Source organism: Lepisma saccharinum, chromosome 1, assembly GCF_977018435.1.
Source record: "Lepisma saccharinum chromosome 1, izLepSacc3.1, whole genome shotgun sequence".
NCBI lineage: Eukaryota > Metazoa > Arthropoda > Insecta > Zygentoma > Lepismatidae > Lepisma > Lepisma saccharinum.
Window position 1 is genome coordinate 148,635,420 of NC_139229.1, and position 19,476 is coordinate 148,654,895.

A 19,476-nucleotide genomic window follows, 5' to 3' on the forward strand; every position below is an offset into this window, starting at 1 on the left:
GGTTTATTACAAAAATTCAATAAATTTTGCGATAATATTAGATAGTGAAGAGTGAAGAAAGGACTATATATAGTGGTCTTAAGATCCATTTAAAAGAGAGCAATTGCAAAGTACAGTCACGGACACTGCTGGGTTGTAACGATTTCATTGAAAGTCAATGTATTCATTACAACCCGGCAGTGTCCGTGACTGTACAACTTAATTACTTTTCGAGTAACTCTACTACTTTTAAAAATTAAACATCCTTAAACTGTTCTGGGATAACTTGTTAAGACATCGCTAGCAAACCTTGCAATGCAGACGTTTGCATCACGACACTCATTTGTGTTTCTCTTTCGTTTCAGGTGATCGTTGAAGCCATTCCACTCGTATCGGGAGGATTCGCCGTGGATCCTCGGATTATTTGTGCTGGGCGGGATAGGGGGGAGTGAATGTGTGTGACTGCAGTGGTGTGAAATTCACGATGTCGTGGCGAGAGTTCCTCGTATTCTCAACCCTCTCCTGGGTGAGCGTGTGCTTTCCACCGGCGATCGGGGCTTGGCAAGAGAACGTCCGACCCAAGATGTACGTCCAATTAGGTAAGTGTCATTTTCACTTATATATTTTTCTTCTTTTTTAAATTTAATATACGAGGGATGATCATTAACTTCGCCGAAATCCGGCGAATGTTTCTTGAAACGGCTTCTAGAGACGATCATAAAAATTACACGAATAACGGTAAGAGTAGTTTCTGGTATTCATTCAGAACAGTACCCAATCCTTAATTATCAACATTTTGGTCCCATAATACTTTTTAAGAAGAACCCATTTAAAGGATTGATCTGAAAAAGCCTCAATTTTAGATTAACTTAATAACTTTACAGACAGATAACTACATACAACAACGTTTTTTTTTAATTTTTAGTTTTTAACTCCGCTTTATGCACAGATAGGCTAATCGGGAATGCATCTACAGTTTAAAGTGGGATCCTTAAAAACGTATTGTTACTTTACATAACTTCACAGCATATATGTTAGTGATTCATATTTTAAAACACTATTGCAGAGGCGTGGTTGTGCAATCTGAGCTCTGGGTCAGGTTTTATGCATCAATACTATATACCAGTTGCAGGACACGAATATCCGTACAACTCCTCAGAAACTATTGAGAGTATATTTTCAAAACTACGCAATTTTTTGTCTGAATATTAGTGACAGCAGTTTCTTATTAGTAGTATGGAACCACAATTGGGCATCATTCATTGTGTACACTTGTTACTATATTTTCCGTCACTATTTTCTATTGAAAGAGCACCACTACTCTACTGCGTCTTCAAGTTAACAAATTTCTCTTTCTTTTCTGGTGGTAGGAATCGAACCTAAGACGGATCTGTGATTTTTACTACAATTCCAGTGCCCTAACCATACTTCAACTAATTAACAATTATGAATACGTTTAGTTTTCCTGTTAGATGTATCTGTTTCTGAACGGAAAATGATGTGCGAAACATTTTTCATATATTGAAGAAATCTAAGATGTCTCAGAGGTAATGAGTCGCCTCTTGAACGTCACACTTAATCCACCTATGTATACCACAGAGTGTTTCAAAACATCTTCAACCCTAACTTTGATCGCCTATTACGTAAGCACTAGGGGAGATATTCACATCAGATATTCTGCATTATAAATACTCATCTCTGAGACATTTTGTTAATACTTTTGTTTACCAATACAGGAAATCCTAGTAATTAAATTTTAAGTCAGATGTTGCACATGACCAATATTGGACGCCAACCAGAGATAAACATGTCATTAGTCAGGAAATATTGAGCCGGCCCCCGTGGCGGAGTGGTTAGCACATCGCGCTACGACGCCAGGGGTCCCGGGTTCGAATCCCGGCCTGGGCATTCATCAATTTCATCATATCATCACTCATCCCCATCTTCGCAAATTAGCCAAAAGTTGGAGAAAAAGCGAAGTAAAATAAAGCAAATCAATGAAAACGAAATATTGAATTTTGACCCTGTGAAAAACTACTTATATATCTTCTCTCCCGAAATTAATATTCTTGCCTCATTAATATCTGTAACTCCCTGTGTAGAATTAGTTGATAATGTGGCGTGAAAGTGAAGGACGCATCCAAAACCAGGTGAAAATAACATGTACGGTTTCGAAGTTATCATCAATGAAAATTATGGTGAAGCGAGTTTTGAAACACACTGTGCTTGTGTGTGAACTGCACGAGAGAACACGCATACTCCAGAATCGAATTCTCGGCGTATTCCACCCGATTTCAAGAAGAATCTGGCGTCCTCTAGACTTTATTCACGAATGGACAATCGTTGTCCGCCCAGATAGGAAAGAATGCCTGGGAGGGGGGTGGAGGAGGGAAGGGTCCAGCGCCGGATGCTGCGTCGGGACGCCAGCGGTCGCATCGATGGTCGCGACAGCGAATGAGAATAAAACGGTTGACCGATTCAAAAGATGGGGTGAAGTGGTCCAGATTGGAGCCGCAGGAGAAGACATGGGGAGATAGAAAGAGAGAGAGAGAGAGAGAGCGCAAATAGAGTGATTGGAGCTAAGCTCTCACTTCAGCCCGCATTGTTCGGTTACGACTGCTTCGCCAAGGAGGAAAAAAAAGCCCTTAGCTTCTACCAATAGGAACCATTTATGGACTGTAGGGGAGGGGGTGCGTGGTATGGAGAGTGGGGTAGCTGCAATTAAACCTTACTCACGTACATGAAGAGGAGGCTATCTACAAACGCAACGCGAGGAGTACGTTCGTGCCGAAACAAAAGTCAGACATTTCTGTGCTGTCCCGAGTATCGTCTCTCTCCATTCTCACTTCTTTCTCTCTCTCTCGCACACACACACACACACACACACACACACACACACACCCACCCACACACACACACACACCATCGCACACACACACACACACACACACACACACACACACATATATATACCGGGTGTGGGTGTCCACAATTTATCTTTACAACTTCAAATCTAAATAACTTAATAATGGAACGACATATCTCAGTTCTGTTTCCTTCATTTAAAAGAGAAACTTTCATTTACCACCTCAATGCATCTCTATATGTGCTCCCTTGTTGCCCGTAGGATACCACGGCAATACTCGATTTCCTGCCATGCCTGCTCTAGTACCTCCTCAATAACTGTTGCGATGGCTGCAGTAATCCTTTGTCATAGGACTTGAATATTGGGAACTGAGGTTCGGTACATAATATCCTTAACATAACTAAAAGAATCCAAAGGGGTTATATGTCTTGGTGGCCAAGTAATTGGGCCATTCCTGCCAATCCATCGACCAGGAAAATGTTCATCTAAGGACCTGCTTACCTCCAGAGCCCAGTGAGGTGGTGTACAATCCTGTTTGAACAAGATATCTGACTGGAGATGCTCCAGTTGTGGGAAAACAAATTGGTCCAGCATATCCAGGTATCAATTGAAGTTAACAGTGTGTTCAGCGAAGAAAAAGGGGCCAATGATTTGATTGTGTATAAGACCACACCACACATTTTCCATGAACTTTTCGTGCCATTCACGGATTGTTGGTCTTGATGGTGGTTCTCTGCCATACTTAGTCCTGAAATTTCGTTGGACCTTTGTATCAGATCTTATCTCTATGAACCATGAAACACACTGTGTCTAGTGTTGCCCACGGGACGAGACGGGACAGGCTTTTAAAAATTCGAGACGAGACGAGATTGATCATGTGTCCCGAGACAAACGAATATTTTCGAGACGAGACAGCATTTCACAGCATTTCCACGAGACGAGACAGGCCAAAGTCTCGTCTCGTGGGCAACACTAACTGTGTCTTCTCCTGTGGAGTAGTCATGTTGTGGAAATGTAACCTCACCTCTTCACCACTTACTCAAAGTACCTGAAAAACAGTGAAAAAGTGAGAGTTTCTCTTTTAAATGAAGGAAACAGAACTGAGATACCTCGTTCCATTATTTAGTTATTTAGATTTGAAGTTGTAAAGATAAATTGTGGACACCCTATATGCACTTCATTCATTGTTCCCTGAGCAATGAACTAGTTTTCCAGTTTTCATTTTCCAGGATTTACTATATATGTTCTTTCCAGGACTTTCTCCGTTAAGCATTCATTCTAGGACACCTAGTAGTGGCAGGCAGCTAGCTCCTTGTCACCCAGTGCTCAAAGCAATTTCTTTTTCTCGTCTTAATCGCCTCGACATTTCTCTCTTTTTTACACCTACCCTTTCCAGCACAGTTTCGCATGTTAACTTGCCCATTTCGCTTGCTCAATCATTCTTCGCCATAGTCATATTTCTAAAGCTTCTGAACTCTGTCCCGGTTGTCTTTGGAGCAAGGCTGCGCATTGCGACAGAGAAGGGGGGTCGAATGAGCAGAGCGAAGCAGTATACGCTGCTGCAAGAGCCGGTAACCGCAGTCGCTTCTCCCCTCCACGCAATCCCATTCCCTCTCACGTGTTCATGGTGGATCCGTCTCGCGTCACTACTTGCGCAGAGACTTGTTTTCGTTCGCCTGCTCCAGAGATAGCCGGGACAGATTATAGTCGCTTCTCCACACTTCTCTGTAGCGTCCAGGTTTTTCCATCATACAGTGCTACATTCCACACACAACAATTCATGAGTCTCTTCGTCCACAAAAAACATTCGATTTTCCTTCGCCATATCGTGATATCCATAGCTTGAGGGTGTAGGGGTTGAAAGAAAGAGAAGGGGAGATTCCATCGCTTCGCATGTTTTTCGAGGCCCTCCCTGATGGCATAGTGGTAGCGTCGTTGCATTGTAATCAAGAGATCCCGTGTTTGATACCCAGCGGAGCCATACAGTGGTTCGGATCCCACTTTAAACCGTAGGTTCTGTCTCAATTAGCCTATCTGTGCACAAAATGGACTTACATAAAAAATCTCCTCAAACGCACATTTTTTAAAGCTGCAGATATTTTTACACACTGATATAATCAGAAAAGAGAAGCAAATGAGGGGAGAAGCAAATACAAACTGGCGTAACTCATATTTCCCAGTTACTCGCACATTTTTTTTTTTATTTCCCCCCATTTTCGGTTCCAAATTTCCTTTTCGAGGAAAATTTCCTTGCAGAGAACAACACTGGCCAGGCCTTGTTTGACGAAAGCAGCATATTACATACGAGAAGAGTTGCAAAGAGGCAATAATTCAAGGTCGAATGTTATAACTTCAACTTAATTTGTACTGGAAGGGTTGTTCGCCCTGCCTCCTTCTGCGAGTCTCTCGATTAGCACAACTCACGCAACTCCGCACTCAACACGCACTTTGGCAGATAACTCCTTCTCCCGAGAGCGTGCGGGCCAGAAATATGCGCACATGTGCCAAAAAGAGGGTCCGTTGTGTGCCATATCTGAGAGCAGCATCTCTCTCCGTCAAAGGAACATGCTCTCCGACGCATGGCCGGTGATGTATCGCCCTTGGAGGGCGAGGGGAACACACGGGGAAGCGGAGCAGAATTTTTACGGATAGTCCAAGATGAGCATGTTGTTTCCAGGCGTATCGTGCACGATGCGTCAGTGTTGCCACATAAAGCGAAATTTCCCTCGATGCAGACAAATTCGTGTAGAAAGTTTGATGAAAAGGGAAATTTCATGAAAGACATCAAAATTGCAGCGAAATTTGAAGATATTCGGTTCACATATTAAAGTCAAGGTCATGATAGTGTAAAATACATTTTTGATTGGTTGATTGAAATTAAAATGTGGGTGCATCAGCACTGAGGCTACTTTCACCCAGCACAGTATACGGTTGATCGATTGATTGATTCAGTTTATTTTACTTCGCGTTTTGTGCCTCTTGGCTAATTTGCGAAGATGGGGATGAGTGATGAAATGGATGAATGGACATTCACAAACAACCAAGCCCGAGCGGGATTCGCTGCGCTATGTACTAACCACTCGGCCACAGGTCCAATATACGGGCCCAAGCCCCTTACCGTAAATATAATCAACACCTGTCTCTGAGGGACTAAAATGTCGTTTACCCATGTCAAACGCTGAGTCCGTAAAGGTTCACATAGGGGAGGCCCTTTGAGTACCATCTTAAAATACACATTTTGTTTCTTTGTGGCGTTTAATTTACCCTCCAAGGGAATCATGATTAAAATTTTAAATGTATCTTGGGAGAAATAAATATTCTCCTAAAACAATCATAACAACAATTATAACAATACAGCTGGTATTAGTGTTGCCCACGAGACGAGACTTTGGCCTGTCTCGTCTCGTGGAGTCTCGTGGAAATGCTGTCTCGTCTCGAAAATATTCGTTTGTCTTATGACACATGGTCAATCTCGTCTCGTCTCGAATTTTTAAAAGCCTGTCCCGTCTCGGCGTGGGCAACACTAGCCGGTATAAACATATTGTCCATTAAATCAAACATATGTGAGCCGCGGTGGTCTAGTCGGTAGCGTCTGACTGCCACGTGGGAGACCCGGCTTCCATTCCCGGGTTGGATGATCTAAGATTGGAATTTCCAGGCCTTCTCCGCGCCTAATGCCGCTCTGGGGCTCACCCAGCCTCAAATCAAGGGGTACCTGGGGGACACCGGGGGGCGGTAAGGACGGCCGGTGCTGATCACGTCACCTTCAGAAATGACCGAGATCGAGAATGTGTGGGGCCCTACTACATCCCCTAAATGTGTCTTCATGGCACGGTGCTATATACACGGGAACTTTACCTAAATTAAACTTAATATTTTGTATGAATCAGTAGAAATAGTTGTAATAATTATACACTACTAATAAAAACGACAGATAAAGTTATGGGATCACAATTTAAATTTTTTCTGAGATGAAGGGAAAATTTGAATGAAACGGGGGAAATTTTTGCACCATTGAAAGGGAAGTTGTACCGTGCTGTTGTAGCAACACTGCGGCGTACCACAACAACCTGACAAGTGCGTGCGGCAACGGTGTTTACGTGGTCCGCTGTACGCACGCAATGCATTTTGCCGGCCGGTATCAAAGGCGGACATCTTGCAGTGAGCGCTCTGCCCAGACTCGTGTTTATATTCCACTCTGTTCCACCATATAATACTGTGTTGCGGCGACAAATTTTCACAGCTCGCAGAGGACGTCAAAGCAAACAACTTTCCTTAATAACATTTTTCTCGGCGGGGCCTTTTTTCTACGCTATTAGCCCTCCGAAAACCCACATTTTATCCTGTATATATACTACTACCACCATACACCCCAAGATTCATGGTTGTCATTGATTTTTATCTTTTGTTGGATATGATAAGAACGACGGGGAAAGTTGTGTGTACATTTTCGCTTAAAGTTATGTACATAACAATACATGAGTTTAATATCTTATTTGCTGCTTTTGCATTGGATCTATAATATTTCTAACCGACCTCCGTGGCAGAGTGGTTAGCATAGATCGCAACGATGCCAGAGGTCCCGGGTTCGAATCTCGCCCTGAGCATGGGTGTTCTTTGTTAGTGCCCCTTCGTCATTTTCATCATGTCATCACTCATCCTCATCGTCGCGATTAGCCAAAAGAGGCAGAAAAGCGAAGTAAAATAAACCAAATCAATAAACAACAATGAGAACATATGTGAGGAGAAATCAAGGAACTATCTTTAGAATCACACCGAGATACTTTATAGTACCTACTAGGTTCCCCCAAATTGTCATGATATGTGTGTGTGTGGTGGTGGTGGTGGTGGGGGGGAGGTGGTCGTTTGTATTCTCTTCTTTTTTGTATGGTTTATCTCTCTCGGTGCGCGTATGTGTGGAGTGTGAATTGTCTACTCACACATGAATTTACCCTTTCGTGACTTTTGATCTCAATTTGGCAGTCTGCTGTATGCTCCCTGCCAGTCCATTTCACATTAACTGTACCCTCCTTCCCCCCCAGCACCAGTACTCCTTCAATGATATGCTAATGCGTAGCCCAGGCTATTTGAGGCGAGAGTCTGCGAGTAAATTGACCCATGAAAGTTTTTTTTTCCTACCCGCCGATCGCGCCAGCTCACCGACGTGCGAGATTTACGGCCCTATAACTGTTCCGGAACGGCCACTATAAACTTCGCTCCGCTATACTATGTGTACTTCTGTCTCGTTCTAGTTTCAAAAGGCCTGAGAAAACCACTAATAGCAGTATCAAAGTAATTTTATTACTGATTGACCTCTGCTGCAAGGGATAGAACGTTGGGAAACAGGCACTCGTCCTCGTGGCATGGTGGGAAGGTTTTCTCGAGAGGATGGCAAAGGCGATAAGTACATAGTGCCCGGATTATTATGTAATTGGGACATTCCACGAAAAGTGGTCCTACTCCATATTAATAAAAATTGAATGAATATGGAAATTATTATTGTTTAGATGTTTGTGAATGCATATAATTTGAGAATTTCACCAATAAAAGTTACTAGCATCTGCAGCCTATATGCTTCACAGACAAATGAAGTCCAAATTTGCTACATTTTCAAAGCGTCACACACGTAACGCACTTTTGTTAATGCTTTTCATGCATTCAGCCTATGCCATCATACTCATTTTTTTTTTTAAAAAAAATGTTAGCAGACACCACAAAGTACTTCATAATTCTATAAAATCAGTTCATCATGAATATTTTAATCCAATCTCATGTCTAGAATCTTAAATTTTGTGTGTAAAATGTCACGCACGTGACGCTGGAATGTCCCAATTAAAATTACATAAATGTTTTTCGCTTGTATGTAGTCAAGAAAAAATGACAAATGTCAGCGAATTACGATGTTAGGAATGATATACACGAATTTCCTGTCACATATTTTTGAAGTATATTACATATTTTTATTTTACATATTTTTTACATAAAATGAAGAAGATTTTGTTGTGGCACCGCCATACAGTACCCAACGGCTAGGTACTAATATTTTTTTGAGCCCCCACCCGGTACCGAACCCGGGACCCCTCGCACGCACGAAAAGCGAGAGCGCTAACCATTTGGCTGCCTTCGTTTATTTACAACAATGATGAATAAACTTGGCGTGCCTGATTAACAATACATATTGTAGTTGCAGACATAACATGTATTCATTAGCGAGTTAAATCATTTGTAGAGTGGTCTGGTAAGTTTTTAAAGCACCTGAAACACTGGTAAAAGTCAGGGAATTTGGATTTTGCTAAATGAATGTCAACATTGCATGATATTCCCCTTTTATGTGAGTGTAGTGCACTGAACATAGAACATTCTTGCCGACAAACCGAATGAAATAAGAAAAGGGTAAAGATTGTTCTTTTTGCAGAAGAAAACAAATCATTGCTACACAGTGAAAAAAGTTTGTGTGGAACAACAAAAAAGTAGTTTTTGGTAACCAGGCATTTGTTTAAAGGGGCAACAAACAAATAATTATTCACCAGAACCAAACTACTTAGCATATGCAGATGATGTAAACTTACTAGGGGATGATGTAAACTTACTAGGGGATGATGTAAACTTACTAGGGGATGATGTAAATACAATTAAGAATAATGCCAAAATATTTTTAAAAGCAGTTAAAAAGATAGGGTTTTAATGAAGCAAAGAGAAAACCAAATATATGCTTACAGACCGAAACCAAGTGTTAGGTAATAATCAAAATTTAATTATTGATAACAACTCGTTTGAATCAGTTTCCAAATTCAAGTACGTCGGGGTAATATTAACAAATCAAAATTATATTAAAGAGGAAAAATAAGATACTTAATTCAGGAAATGCGTCTTACTTTTATCTTCATTCGCGTATAATATCTAAGAAACTAAATGTTAAAATATACAAAACAGTAATTGTGCCTGTAGTATTATAAATATGTGAAACTTGGTCCCTTACATTAAAAGAGGAACATAAATTAAGAGTATTTGAAAATAAAACCCTTAGGATAATATTTGGACCTAAAAGGAATCAGGAGACAGGTGAATGGAGAAGAATACATAATAGAACTACATAATTTGTAGTCTTGTCCAGATATTATTAGAATAATTAAATCAAGAAGACTTACGTGGGCAGGCCATGTGGCACGAATGGGAGAAGAAAGAAGAGTTTACAAGATTCTTGTTGGGAAACCTGATGGTAAGAGACCTGTAGGAAGGTCAAGACGAAGATGGAGTGATGACGTTTAGATGAAGGTAGAGGGAATCGGTAAAGATGGAAATGATTGGATTCACCTTGCCCAGGATAGGGACAGATGGAAGGCTTGTGCTGCAGCCATAAACCTTGGGGTTTAAGAAGGCTAGAGAGTTAGTTAGTAAAACTACCATTTTTTTTGTTTATGTTTACTAAAATGATTAACCGAGCGTATTCTACTAATTCAAACAAAATGTGTTTTTATGTGTGTGGAGTCCTTTAGAAAGTAATTTACATGGCAGCATAAGTCTGCAAGATGCCAAACAGATAGTCTGGTCCCAATCTGAAAACGAGAAAAAATACTGACAAATCCTCTTGAAAGCTCGAACCTCGGTTTGAAAATTTGTATCTGGGTTCTGTGAAGTTGGTCGTAAACGTCAAATCCTTATGAATAGACAAATATTGATAAGCGAGCCAGCAGCTAGTTCTATTTGCTTTGAAATAGTTTATCTCTTTGACATCGGGGTCAGGGGAAACATATAAATGGCTTCACGCAAGTTGAAGCTTGCCCTTAAGCACATCTGCTGCTCCCTCCAAGGGGGACCAACCCTTTTTTGTGCACTTCCGTAGGCTTGTAAACTAGTATTATCCAGCTGTTACCCGTTCTGTAGTTTTTTCGTGTCCTTGCGGACGTATTTCAATTTCGTCTTAACTTTCGTCGTCTGCAGCTTCCTGCCTAACTAAACATTTTGATTTGTTTTTCAACAGTGAACAGTGCTAATGTATGGGCAACAACTAATGACAAATGGAAGAGTCGGTAGGAAGATTTAAATGTATGTCTTGTGTACCGTAGAAAAATGAACGATCAGTTTAACAGCTGCTTTGTTTTGTTTTTACAGTCATTACATGTTCTCCCCCATTTGGCGTTTCCCAATAGCAGAGTACTCCGATTCAATTCCTCTCAATAACTACTGAATTAATTTTTAAATACAGGGTGGGGCATAAAAGCGTGATGATTTTTAAACCTAAGACAGTAAATATACAAAGTTCGTCTTAGTGTAAATCATATTTTTTTCAATACATATTTACTGTGTTAAATCATTTTAAAAATCATCAGGTTTTTCTACCCCACCCTGTAGTTCATTACCTTTAACGAATAAAGGAAAAATATATGCAAGGTCATGAGAGACATAGCCGTACTTATATAACATGCCATCATTTTTCTTGCTTTCAGTTCATTTTTCAGTACCTTATGAAATTCTACTTTCTCTTACGTTAAAACTTTGCTTCGGATGTGGCGGACAAAGTAACTGATCAAAAAAGGCATGAGGGAGAAAAGGTGTGTTATCAACACAGGCAATCAGTGAACAAAATCAGTTCCACTATCGAAGGAGCTTTCTTTCAAAAATCTTGAAGTTTGTCAACGTAATGAGAAAGCCTTTTTGACAAAAGCTCCTTACCACTGCCTTGATGGCAACGTGGACGCACGCGAGTTCCTCCCCCCCCTCCCTCCGACCATTTCAAAAACAACTGTCAACTTTTCAGACTCGAGAAACTGCGAGTCTCAGAGAATAGCTTCCTTGCGCGATTTTTCAGATTTCAGATAACACCCGTCAGCGGACTGAATACGGCTTCTTTTGTATATAGGATGCGGGGAGGCGCTGCCTTACACAGACACCCTGTTTGGAAGGGGGTGTTTTTGCAGCTTGCGTTTCCATATATAGAAACACTCGATTCTCGTCGGAGTTGTAAATTGTGTTTTTGGTGTCTGGAGGTTTTTAGTAGGGTGTAAATGTATTTCCAAAAAAGATCATATTGTATGGAAATCCTGGAAAAACTGGAAAAGCAGGGAATTCGATCTTCGAAATAAAGAAGCCTTTAAAAATGTCAGGAAATTCCACAAATTACAAACAACCAAGCCCGAGCAGGATTCGAACCCGGGATCCCTAGCGTCGCAGCGCGATGTGCTAACCTTTTACATAATTAATGAAACAGAAGTTCGTAAGTAAAAATAAATATTTAAACAATATGATGATTCTTACAACCGTAGCCATTGCTTTCATGTTTCCATTAAAATAGAAAATGTTGGAAGTTAAAACATTACAAAATGGTTTGAAAAATTATTTCAAAATACCTGAAAAGCTTGAGGAAGTGCGGGAATTTTATTTGGCAATATCATTGATAATCTTGATCGGGCCTTTCGAGGCTAATTTTCAAGGATGTCCAGGGATGGATGAGGAGTGGAGGGGGCGATGTATAAAACTAATAATAAATCGTCAAGTAACATACCAGTAAGTACAACCCCCATGCGGTGTCGAAACAGGCAATTTCCTCTGCCATGGCATTTTAAATTAAGCAATCACGAAGAAGACGTTAAGAACTAAAAGTAAATAGCGATCCTCCGATTGACGTCTAAAGGGGCTAACGGAACACGCCCCCTCTAAATTAATCGATGAGCACTGAAGAAGGCGTTTAAAACTAATAACGAACCTTCAGCGAGAGAAGGTCGTTAATTCTCCAGTGGACGTGTTAGGGAAATTTTGAATGTGTATCAGTAAACTACTACCACTGAGGTGTTTCCGTAATCGGTTTCACGTGGAATTAACTACACAAGAATGTATAATAACTACTTAAAAGTTGACCGGTAAATAATTTTTTTTTAAAAGTCGATACCTTGAAATTTAATATTAATAAATAATTTACGGCATAACCGTATAGATTATTAATTCGATTATATTTAGGCTTATTGACAAATATAAAATTTGGTTTAAATTAGTTCACAACAACTGGGTCTTTAGTTTCCTCTGGCCAATATCATTTAATTAATTTGGTAACTTGATGTTCATTGGCATGTTCTATTTCTGACACTGGCAAATTCCAATTAATCAGAATATTTCCACTTCAATGCATTTGTTAATGAAAATTGTTGCGGAAACTAAATTAACCTCGGTGCTCATCCGCCAACCTCTAAATTTGAAGACGGGAAGCAAACAACTCCCCGGTTAGACAGTTTAATCGCTCACCGCCACTGTCTTGGAAGCATTTTCTGTTATCACAGTCGAAACCGGAACGAAAGGTCATCTTTCCAGGTGGTTTCCAGCTCGGGCTGCAAGTCCCTTCACCCTCCTGACAGGAGAACGGCCCCACGATTGTAATTCAAGTTTGGATGCTGCATGGGTGGACTTTCCAAACGGCTGCCAGCTCGGGCTGCAAGCAGCAAATCTCAGGAGAATCTCTCAGGGCCAGGTTGAGAAACGCTGTGCTATACCCTGTCCCAGCTAACTGTGGAGCAAGTTCGCACATAGCGTCAGAGAAGCGAGGCAAATAATTGGCCAGAGCGAAGCAGTACACGCTGCTGGGAAGGTTGTAACTGCAGTCGCTTTCCCCCACTCCACGCAATTCCGTCTCTGCGCAGTAATGTGCGCAGTAGCTCATCGCGCCTGCTCAATAGGAAGAAAAACTGCAAGTAACTGTAGCCTCCTTTCCGACACAAAATCACTGTATACAGAATGAGGCGGTAGATGTGAAATCACCAGCAAGTAACCTCGAGGAAAAAGTGGTTGATGCGCCATCCGCTGAATAATCGCGGAGTTGGGCCGTAAAAATGCACAATTCAGCGGAAGAAAGAAGGAAAGAAAGAAGAAGAAAGGAATCTCGATCGAGGAGCGAACTTAATTCCGCCATGTCCGATAATTGCGTCCCCGTCCGAGGCAAATCAATAGCAGAAAGTTCCCGCGCTTCTTTCCTGCTAATGGCCTTGGATTTGTTCTCGGGATCCAATGGAAATCCATACTGCCGGAGCCGGGCGACACACCTTGACGTTCAGGCTCCAGAAGACACGTCAAGGGGAAAAGAATTAACAGCAGACGGAGGAAGAGGAAGAGACAAAGCAGAGCTTCCGTCCTCCATGCTTCCGAGATGAAAGATGATTACGAAAGGAAATTGAGTATTAGCCTAATGTCGTTATGAAATCGTTCCTCCACTCTTTGCCATGAGACAGTGCAGCGGAATCTAATTAGCTTTAGAAATGATGGAGGCGAACATATGGCGGTGATTACGGTTCACGTACATTTCGGGATGACGAGGAAAAAAAAAAAGGAACATTTTCTTGGCGGTGGCTTGACGAGTATTTTCCCCTGCCAGGGAAGGCATCGATAATTTCAACTGCCTTCGGAGCTAGTCGAGGAGTTGTAATTAGTTTGTCGAAAAGGATGGCTTAATCTTATCCAAGATCTAGAGAACTTTATTATTAATTGGTTTTCAGCGGGGTTTACCCTCCACTCTGACGTTTACAGAACTTCTCTTTTCTTTTCGCTGTGGATGTTTTTGTAATCAGTAAATAGGTTTAATTGATTTTCCCTGTTTTTTTTTTTTTCACTTTCTTCAAATCGTGTTACTTTTTTTAAGATTAAATTAAATAGCCTACTTATCTTCAGATCTCAGTGAATTTCAATTGTGTGCCAATTCTTGTAAACATCATTTCAGTATTAACCATAGAGATTTTTTTCAGCAGGATTTTAACTTAACGAAATGTATACTATCCTGACAATATTGTCACCATGGACGTCCACAGCTATTTTCTTCCCAATATAATGCTTCGATTCGAAGTTATTGCGTTACTGTGAAGACCTTGCACCAGTCTTACCTGTAATTAACAATCTCTCATCGTCGTACTAGAATTAGAAGAATGTAACTCCAAGAAAGCTGTTTTCGGTTTTGTTTGACGTATCTCCTCTGAAGAGCTCTATTTGGAGTCAGGTCCACGTATCTCCATTTCTAATCCTTAGCAGTTAGGTGGAGCCACGTATCTCCAGTTTCCTGAATATTTTCAAGTCATACATATTAATAAGAATATATTATTTCCTCTCTCCTGTAAATTTGATAAATTGAAGTTACGTCCCCTGGTTCTCACACGACGTTATACTAATCAAAGCAAATTACTATCTTCTAGTATAATATCTAAGAAACTAAAAGTTGAAATATACAAAACAGTAATTTTGCCTGTATGGATGTGAAACTTGGTCCATTACATTAAAAGAGGAACATAAATTAAGAGTAATTAAATAGAATCTTTAGAAAAATATTAGAACCTAAATGGGCTGAGGAGACAGGTGAGTGGAGAAGGTTACATAATTTGGAACTGCATAATTTGTATTCATGTCCAGATATTATTAGAATAATTAAATCAAGAAGTCATAGGTGGGCAGGCCATATGTCATGAATGGGAGAGGAAAGATAAGTTTATAGGATTCTTGTTGAGAAACCTGATGGTAAGAGACCTGTAGGAAGGTCAAGACGAAGATGGAGGGATAACGTTGAGATGGACCTAAGGGAAATCGGTATGGATGGAAAAGATTGGATTGATCTTGCCCAGATAGGAATCATTGGAAGGTTTGTGTTGCTGCAGTCATAAACCGTGGGTTCTAAGAATGCTAGAGAGTTAGTTAGTTATGTAAAGTATACATAATTTTACGTTGAGAATCACTTTCGTCAAGTGCGTACACTCTCTGTGTCACCTTACTCCTTTCCGGATGCCCACGTTTGCCACCACAATTCCCCCCTTCCTCGTAATTTATATTGGATTAAATTTGTGTCGACCAAATGATGAAGATTCCAAGAAGCGAGAACACTAACAGAAAATAATATCCAACCCTCCTCCTCGACTCAAATTTCATCCTTTGATCATTAACTTCGTATGAAATGCAGGGTGGCTACATATCGGGAATTCCTTAAATTCCGGGAATTATGCGTGATTTCTGCGTGCCTTTTTCCCCGTAGACTTGAAAAATTGCAACTTTTATTATTCCAAATCCCATTGAATTTATACATACTAATAAATGCGTTAAGCAAGTTTTTCGCAGTTTAGCTTTGAATTTAAACGAGGAGGGAAGAGAAAACTGCGTGGAAAATAAAACAGAATTTACTCGATCCGTTTACTTTGTTAGTGTCCTTTGCAGAACAATCTATCCTCCGATAGACGGAAGATTAATGCAAGATAAGATATCCTGAAGTTTAGTAGGTAAATTTGAGTTTGAAATTGTTATACAGTTAACAATTTTTCGTACATTAGTATATCCCGTAATATTTGTTACTTGTGTTTGGAGATGTATTTCTAGTCTGACAAGGGAGGTTATCTAAGTGTCCCCCTCCGATTTCCGTGAAACTTGGCAGGTGTATAGAGGGGCCCAAAGGAAGAAATACGTGTTTTTTTTGTTTCGGCTAAAAAACGGTTTTAGGGGGTAAAACCCCCCTGAAATGTCAAGATGAGGAGAAATTGAAGTGGGGATCTGAATCCGAAACCACGTAAATATGGCATAGGAAGAACACGCACATATAATTGGAACACATACAGCACAGCACAGATCTGTGTTTGCCAGTGATATGAACTTCATATCTCAAGTGTCCCACTTGTGTATCTGCCAGTACTATTAGCACAGAACTTCAACCGCCATCGTCCTTCACGATAGCACTTGCGTTTGGTACCGACAATACTACAGTTCTGTGCTGTGTGTGTTCCAATTATATGTGCGTGTTCTTCCTATGCGATATTTACTTGGTTTCGGGGTCAGATCCCCACTTCAATTTCTCCTCGTCTTGACATTTGAGGGAGGTTTTGCCCCCTAAAACCTTTATTTAGCCGAAACAAGAAAAATACGTATTTCTTCCTTTGGGCCCCTTTTACACCTGCCAAGTTTCATGGAAATCGGAGGGGGATACAGGGGTCAGATCCTCACTTCAATTTCTCCTCATCTTGACATTTGTGGGGGTTTTGCCCCCTAAAGCAGCTTTTTAGCTGAAACAAAAGAAACAAGTATTTCTTCCTTTGGGCCCCTCTATACACCTGCCAAGTTTCATGGAAATTGGAGGGGGACACAGGGGTCAGATCCTCACTACAATTTCTCCTCATCTTGACATTTGTGTGTGGGTGTTTGGGGGGGTGCCCCCAAAACAGCTTTTTAGCCGAAACAAGGAGACAAGTATTTCTTCCTTTGGGCCCCTCTATACACCTGCCAAGTTTCATGCAAATCGGAGGGGGATACTTAGATAACCTCCCTTGTGAGTATGTGAAATGGCAAATGTAAATTCCCTGCCCTAAATTAAATATTTAAATATATTAATTGAATTAAAAGTTTTGCATACATTGGGGTCACACAGACCCTTAATATTGTTAATTTATTTGTGTGTGTGTATCTATGTGGGTGGTTAGAGGTTGAAATCGAAAAAACAACAACATCTGTTTGTATCCTTGAATATTTAGAAAATTTGCCTTGAAAACAGGGAATTATACTTGATTATCCTCATGGTCCTAGAGTGGCCACCCTGAAATATTATTAGTATCCCTTTGCATTGATGTATCACTCGCCACTGTAACGTTGCAAACTTAGGTATTGAATTGCTCTGTTCATAGGCTGCTATGCGGGATACGAGCAAATTTCAAATTCCGTGCATAGCGGACACGCCTTATATTGGAGAAACAAGTCTACCTCCTATTTGATTCCCTCAAGGTCTTATTTAGAGAGAAAAAGCCACAGTCGGAATTGGAGGCTTTGCGTCAGCATCTTTTCACGCACCGCCTCGCGTCTCGGATTACCTGTTGGCACGAATGCTCCAATTTCGGAACAAAATAACCCTTTCGAAATTGCCTCGCTGTGTCCGCGGGACTCGGGGAAAACACAGAGCAACAATACCGTGCCGAGAGTTTTCGTCTGCCTGCCCAACACGCCATAATTCGATAAAAATCTTTTTATAGAAGTTCACGGCCTGTCGGTTGTCGGTCGTTGTGTAATCCACTCTCGAAAACAGACGGTGGTAGCAGGAAACAAGCATGCAACGTTTTGTAATGCGAAAATATAAAACTCCCGCTCCACTCCTTTGTCTTTTTTTATTTCTCATTATCTGCGTCTCCTCCTCTTTCTCTTTCTGAAGTCTCTGTATGTCTCCTTTTACTTTTATATCTCCCTTCCCTACCTGCTTCTCTCTCCTTACTTCTTTCTGTTTTTCTGTGTCCAAATCTACGTTTCTCTTTCTCTCTCTCTCTTTCTGCCACAATTCCTCCTTATTCTCTGTACTGTCTCTTCCACGTAGTGTACCCTGGACTGCATTTTGCAGGCTAATTGTAATTATATAGGCTTTGGTGTCTTGAGCCACAGTCAGCAGAATACTCTGTGGTGGTTTTGTGTTGTGTCTTGTTCATATGTGTTCATCATCTTCCTCATTTTGCCAAAAGTGAGAGAAAGGTGATGCATTCTCCTCTTTTTGTCTCTAATTCTCTACATCTATTTTTATCTCTCTCTTTCTCTCTTTCTCATCCATCCACAGTTGTTTACTTTCTCATTCTTTCTCTTGATTCTTTTATTTTCCTCAGAATCTCTATTGCAATTTGAAAGGACTAGTAGGTTTCCAGAACTGTGACATAGAAACTTTGACAAAGAACAATGAGATCGTTGTTCCAGCGTTCTGTCCCAATACATTCAATCGCGTTTTCTCTCTTCGACATTTCTGTAATAGCGTTATTTAGCGTCGCTTTTCTGCCACTTTTGGCTAATCGCAACGATCGATATGATAAGTAGTGATTAGATGATATTGATTATGTTACACTCACAAGGAACACCCATGCCGAGGTCGGGACTCGAACCCAGGAACTTCAGAAGCGAGATCGCAAGCTAACTAATGAACGCGCTCGACCACTGAGCCGGCCGGTCGATTGCACAAATACTCAGGACACAAAGCTTGAAATTATATTGCTCATGGCAAATATGTAGAATAGAAATACGGTGAAACGGTTTGACTTTCCTTTCTGCAGTCTATCACCTTCTTTCACTTTCTACAGGTGCCTTCTAACTCTTTGCTCTGTTCTTTCCTCCTTCGTCTGCCACTTCTCTTCCTGCTATGTCAGGCGTAGCAGAATATTGCCCACATCGTGAGCACAACTTTTCCCCCCTGCTTCAGTTTACACCCATACCTGTTTCTATCCTCCCTACCTGAGCCAAGCTAGTTTTCCTCTTTCCTTCTTTCCCACCACACTGATATATTTCGCTTCTCCCCTCTTTCACTTACTCTCAGCTGTTTCTTGATTGATTGATTTGGTTTATTTCATTTAGTTTTTCTGCCACTTTTGCCTAATCGCGAAGATGAGGATGAGTGATGATATGTAGACTGAAAACAAAAACCGAGCTAAGTGCCAAAATCTACCGTAAGTTCCGAGAAAAACAGGAAAAACATTGTCTTGGAAGATATCCTACAAGGTTAACATTACCGTTCTAGGCTTACCTCATTAGACGGGGCTTGTTTTGGAGGAAACGCAGCACACAATAACCTCCAAGACGTCCAAGTGACCACAAAACCAGTCACATGTCGCTTGGCACATAGCCCGTATTTTGATACACAGCAGGTGGCACTTAGACCAAGGCGCATTCTT

General features: G+C 40.9%; 1 protein-coding gene across 1 annotated transcript in view; it reads left to right on the forward strand.

The window, feature by feature from the left end:
* Window positions 1-19,476, forward strand: part of Sema1a (semaphorin 1a) — a 778,340-nt gene that overhangs the window by 32,859 nt on the left and 726,005 nt on the right. The window contains exon 2 of the mRNA XM_083140358.1: window positions 345-578. Within this exon, the coding sequence (XP_082996484.1) occupies window positions 464-578 (115 nt within the window). The 5' untranslated portion in view covers window positions 345-463. The remainder of the gene's footprint in view (window positions 1-344; window positions 579-19,476) is intronic.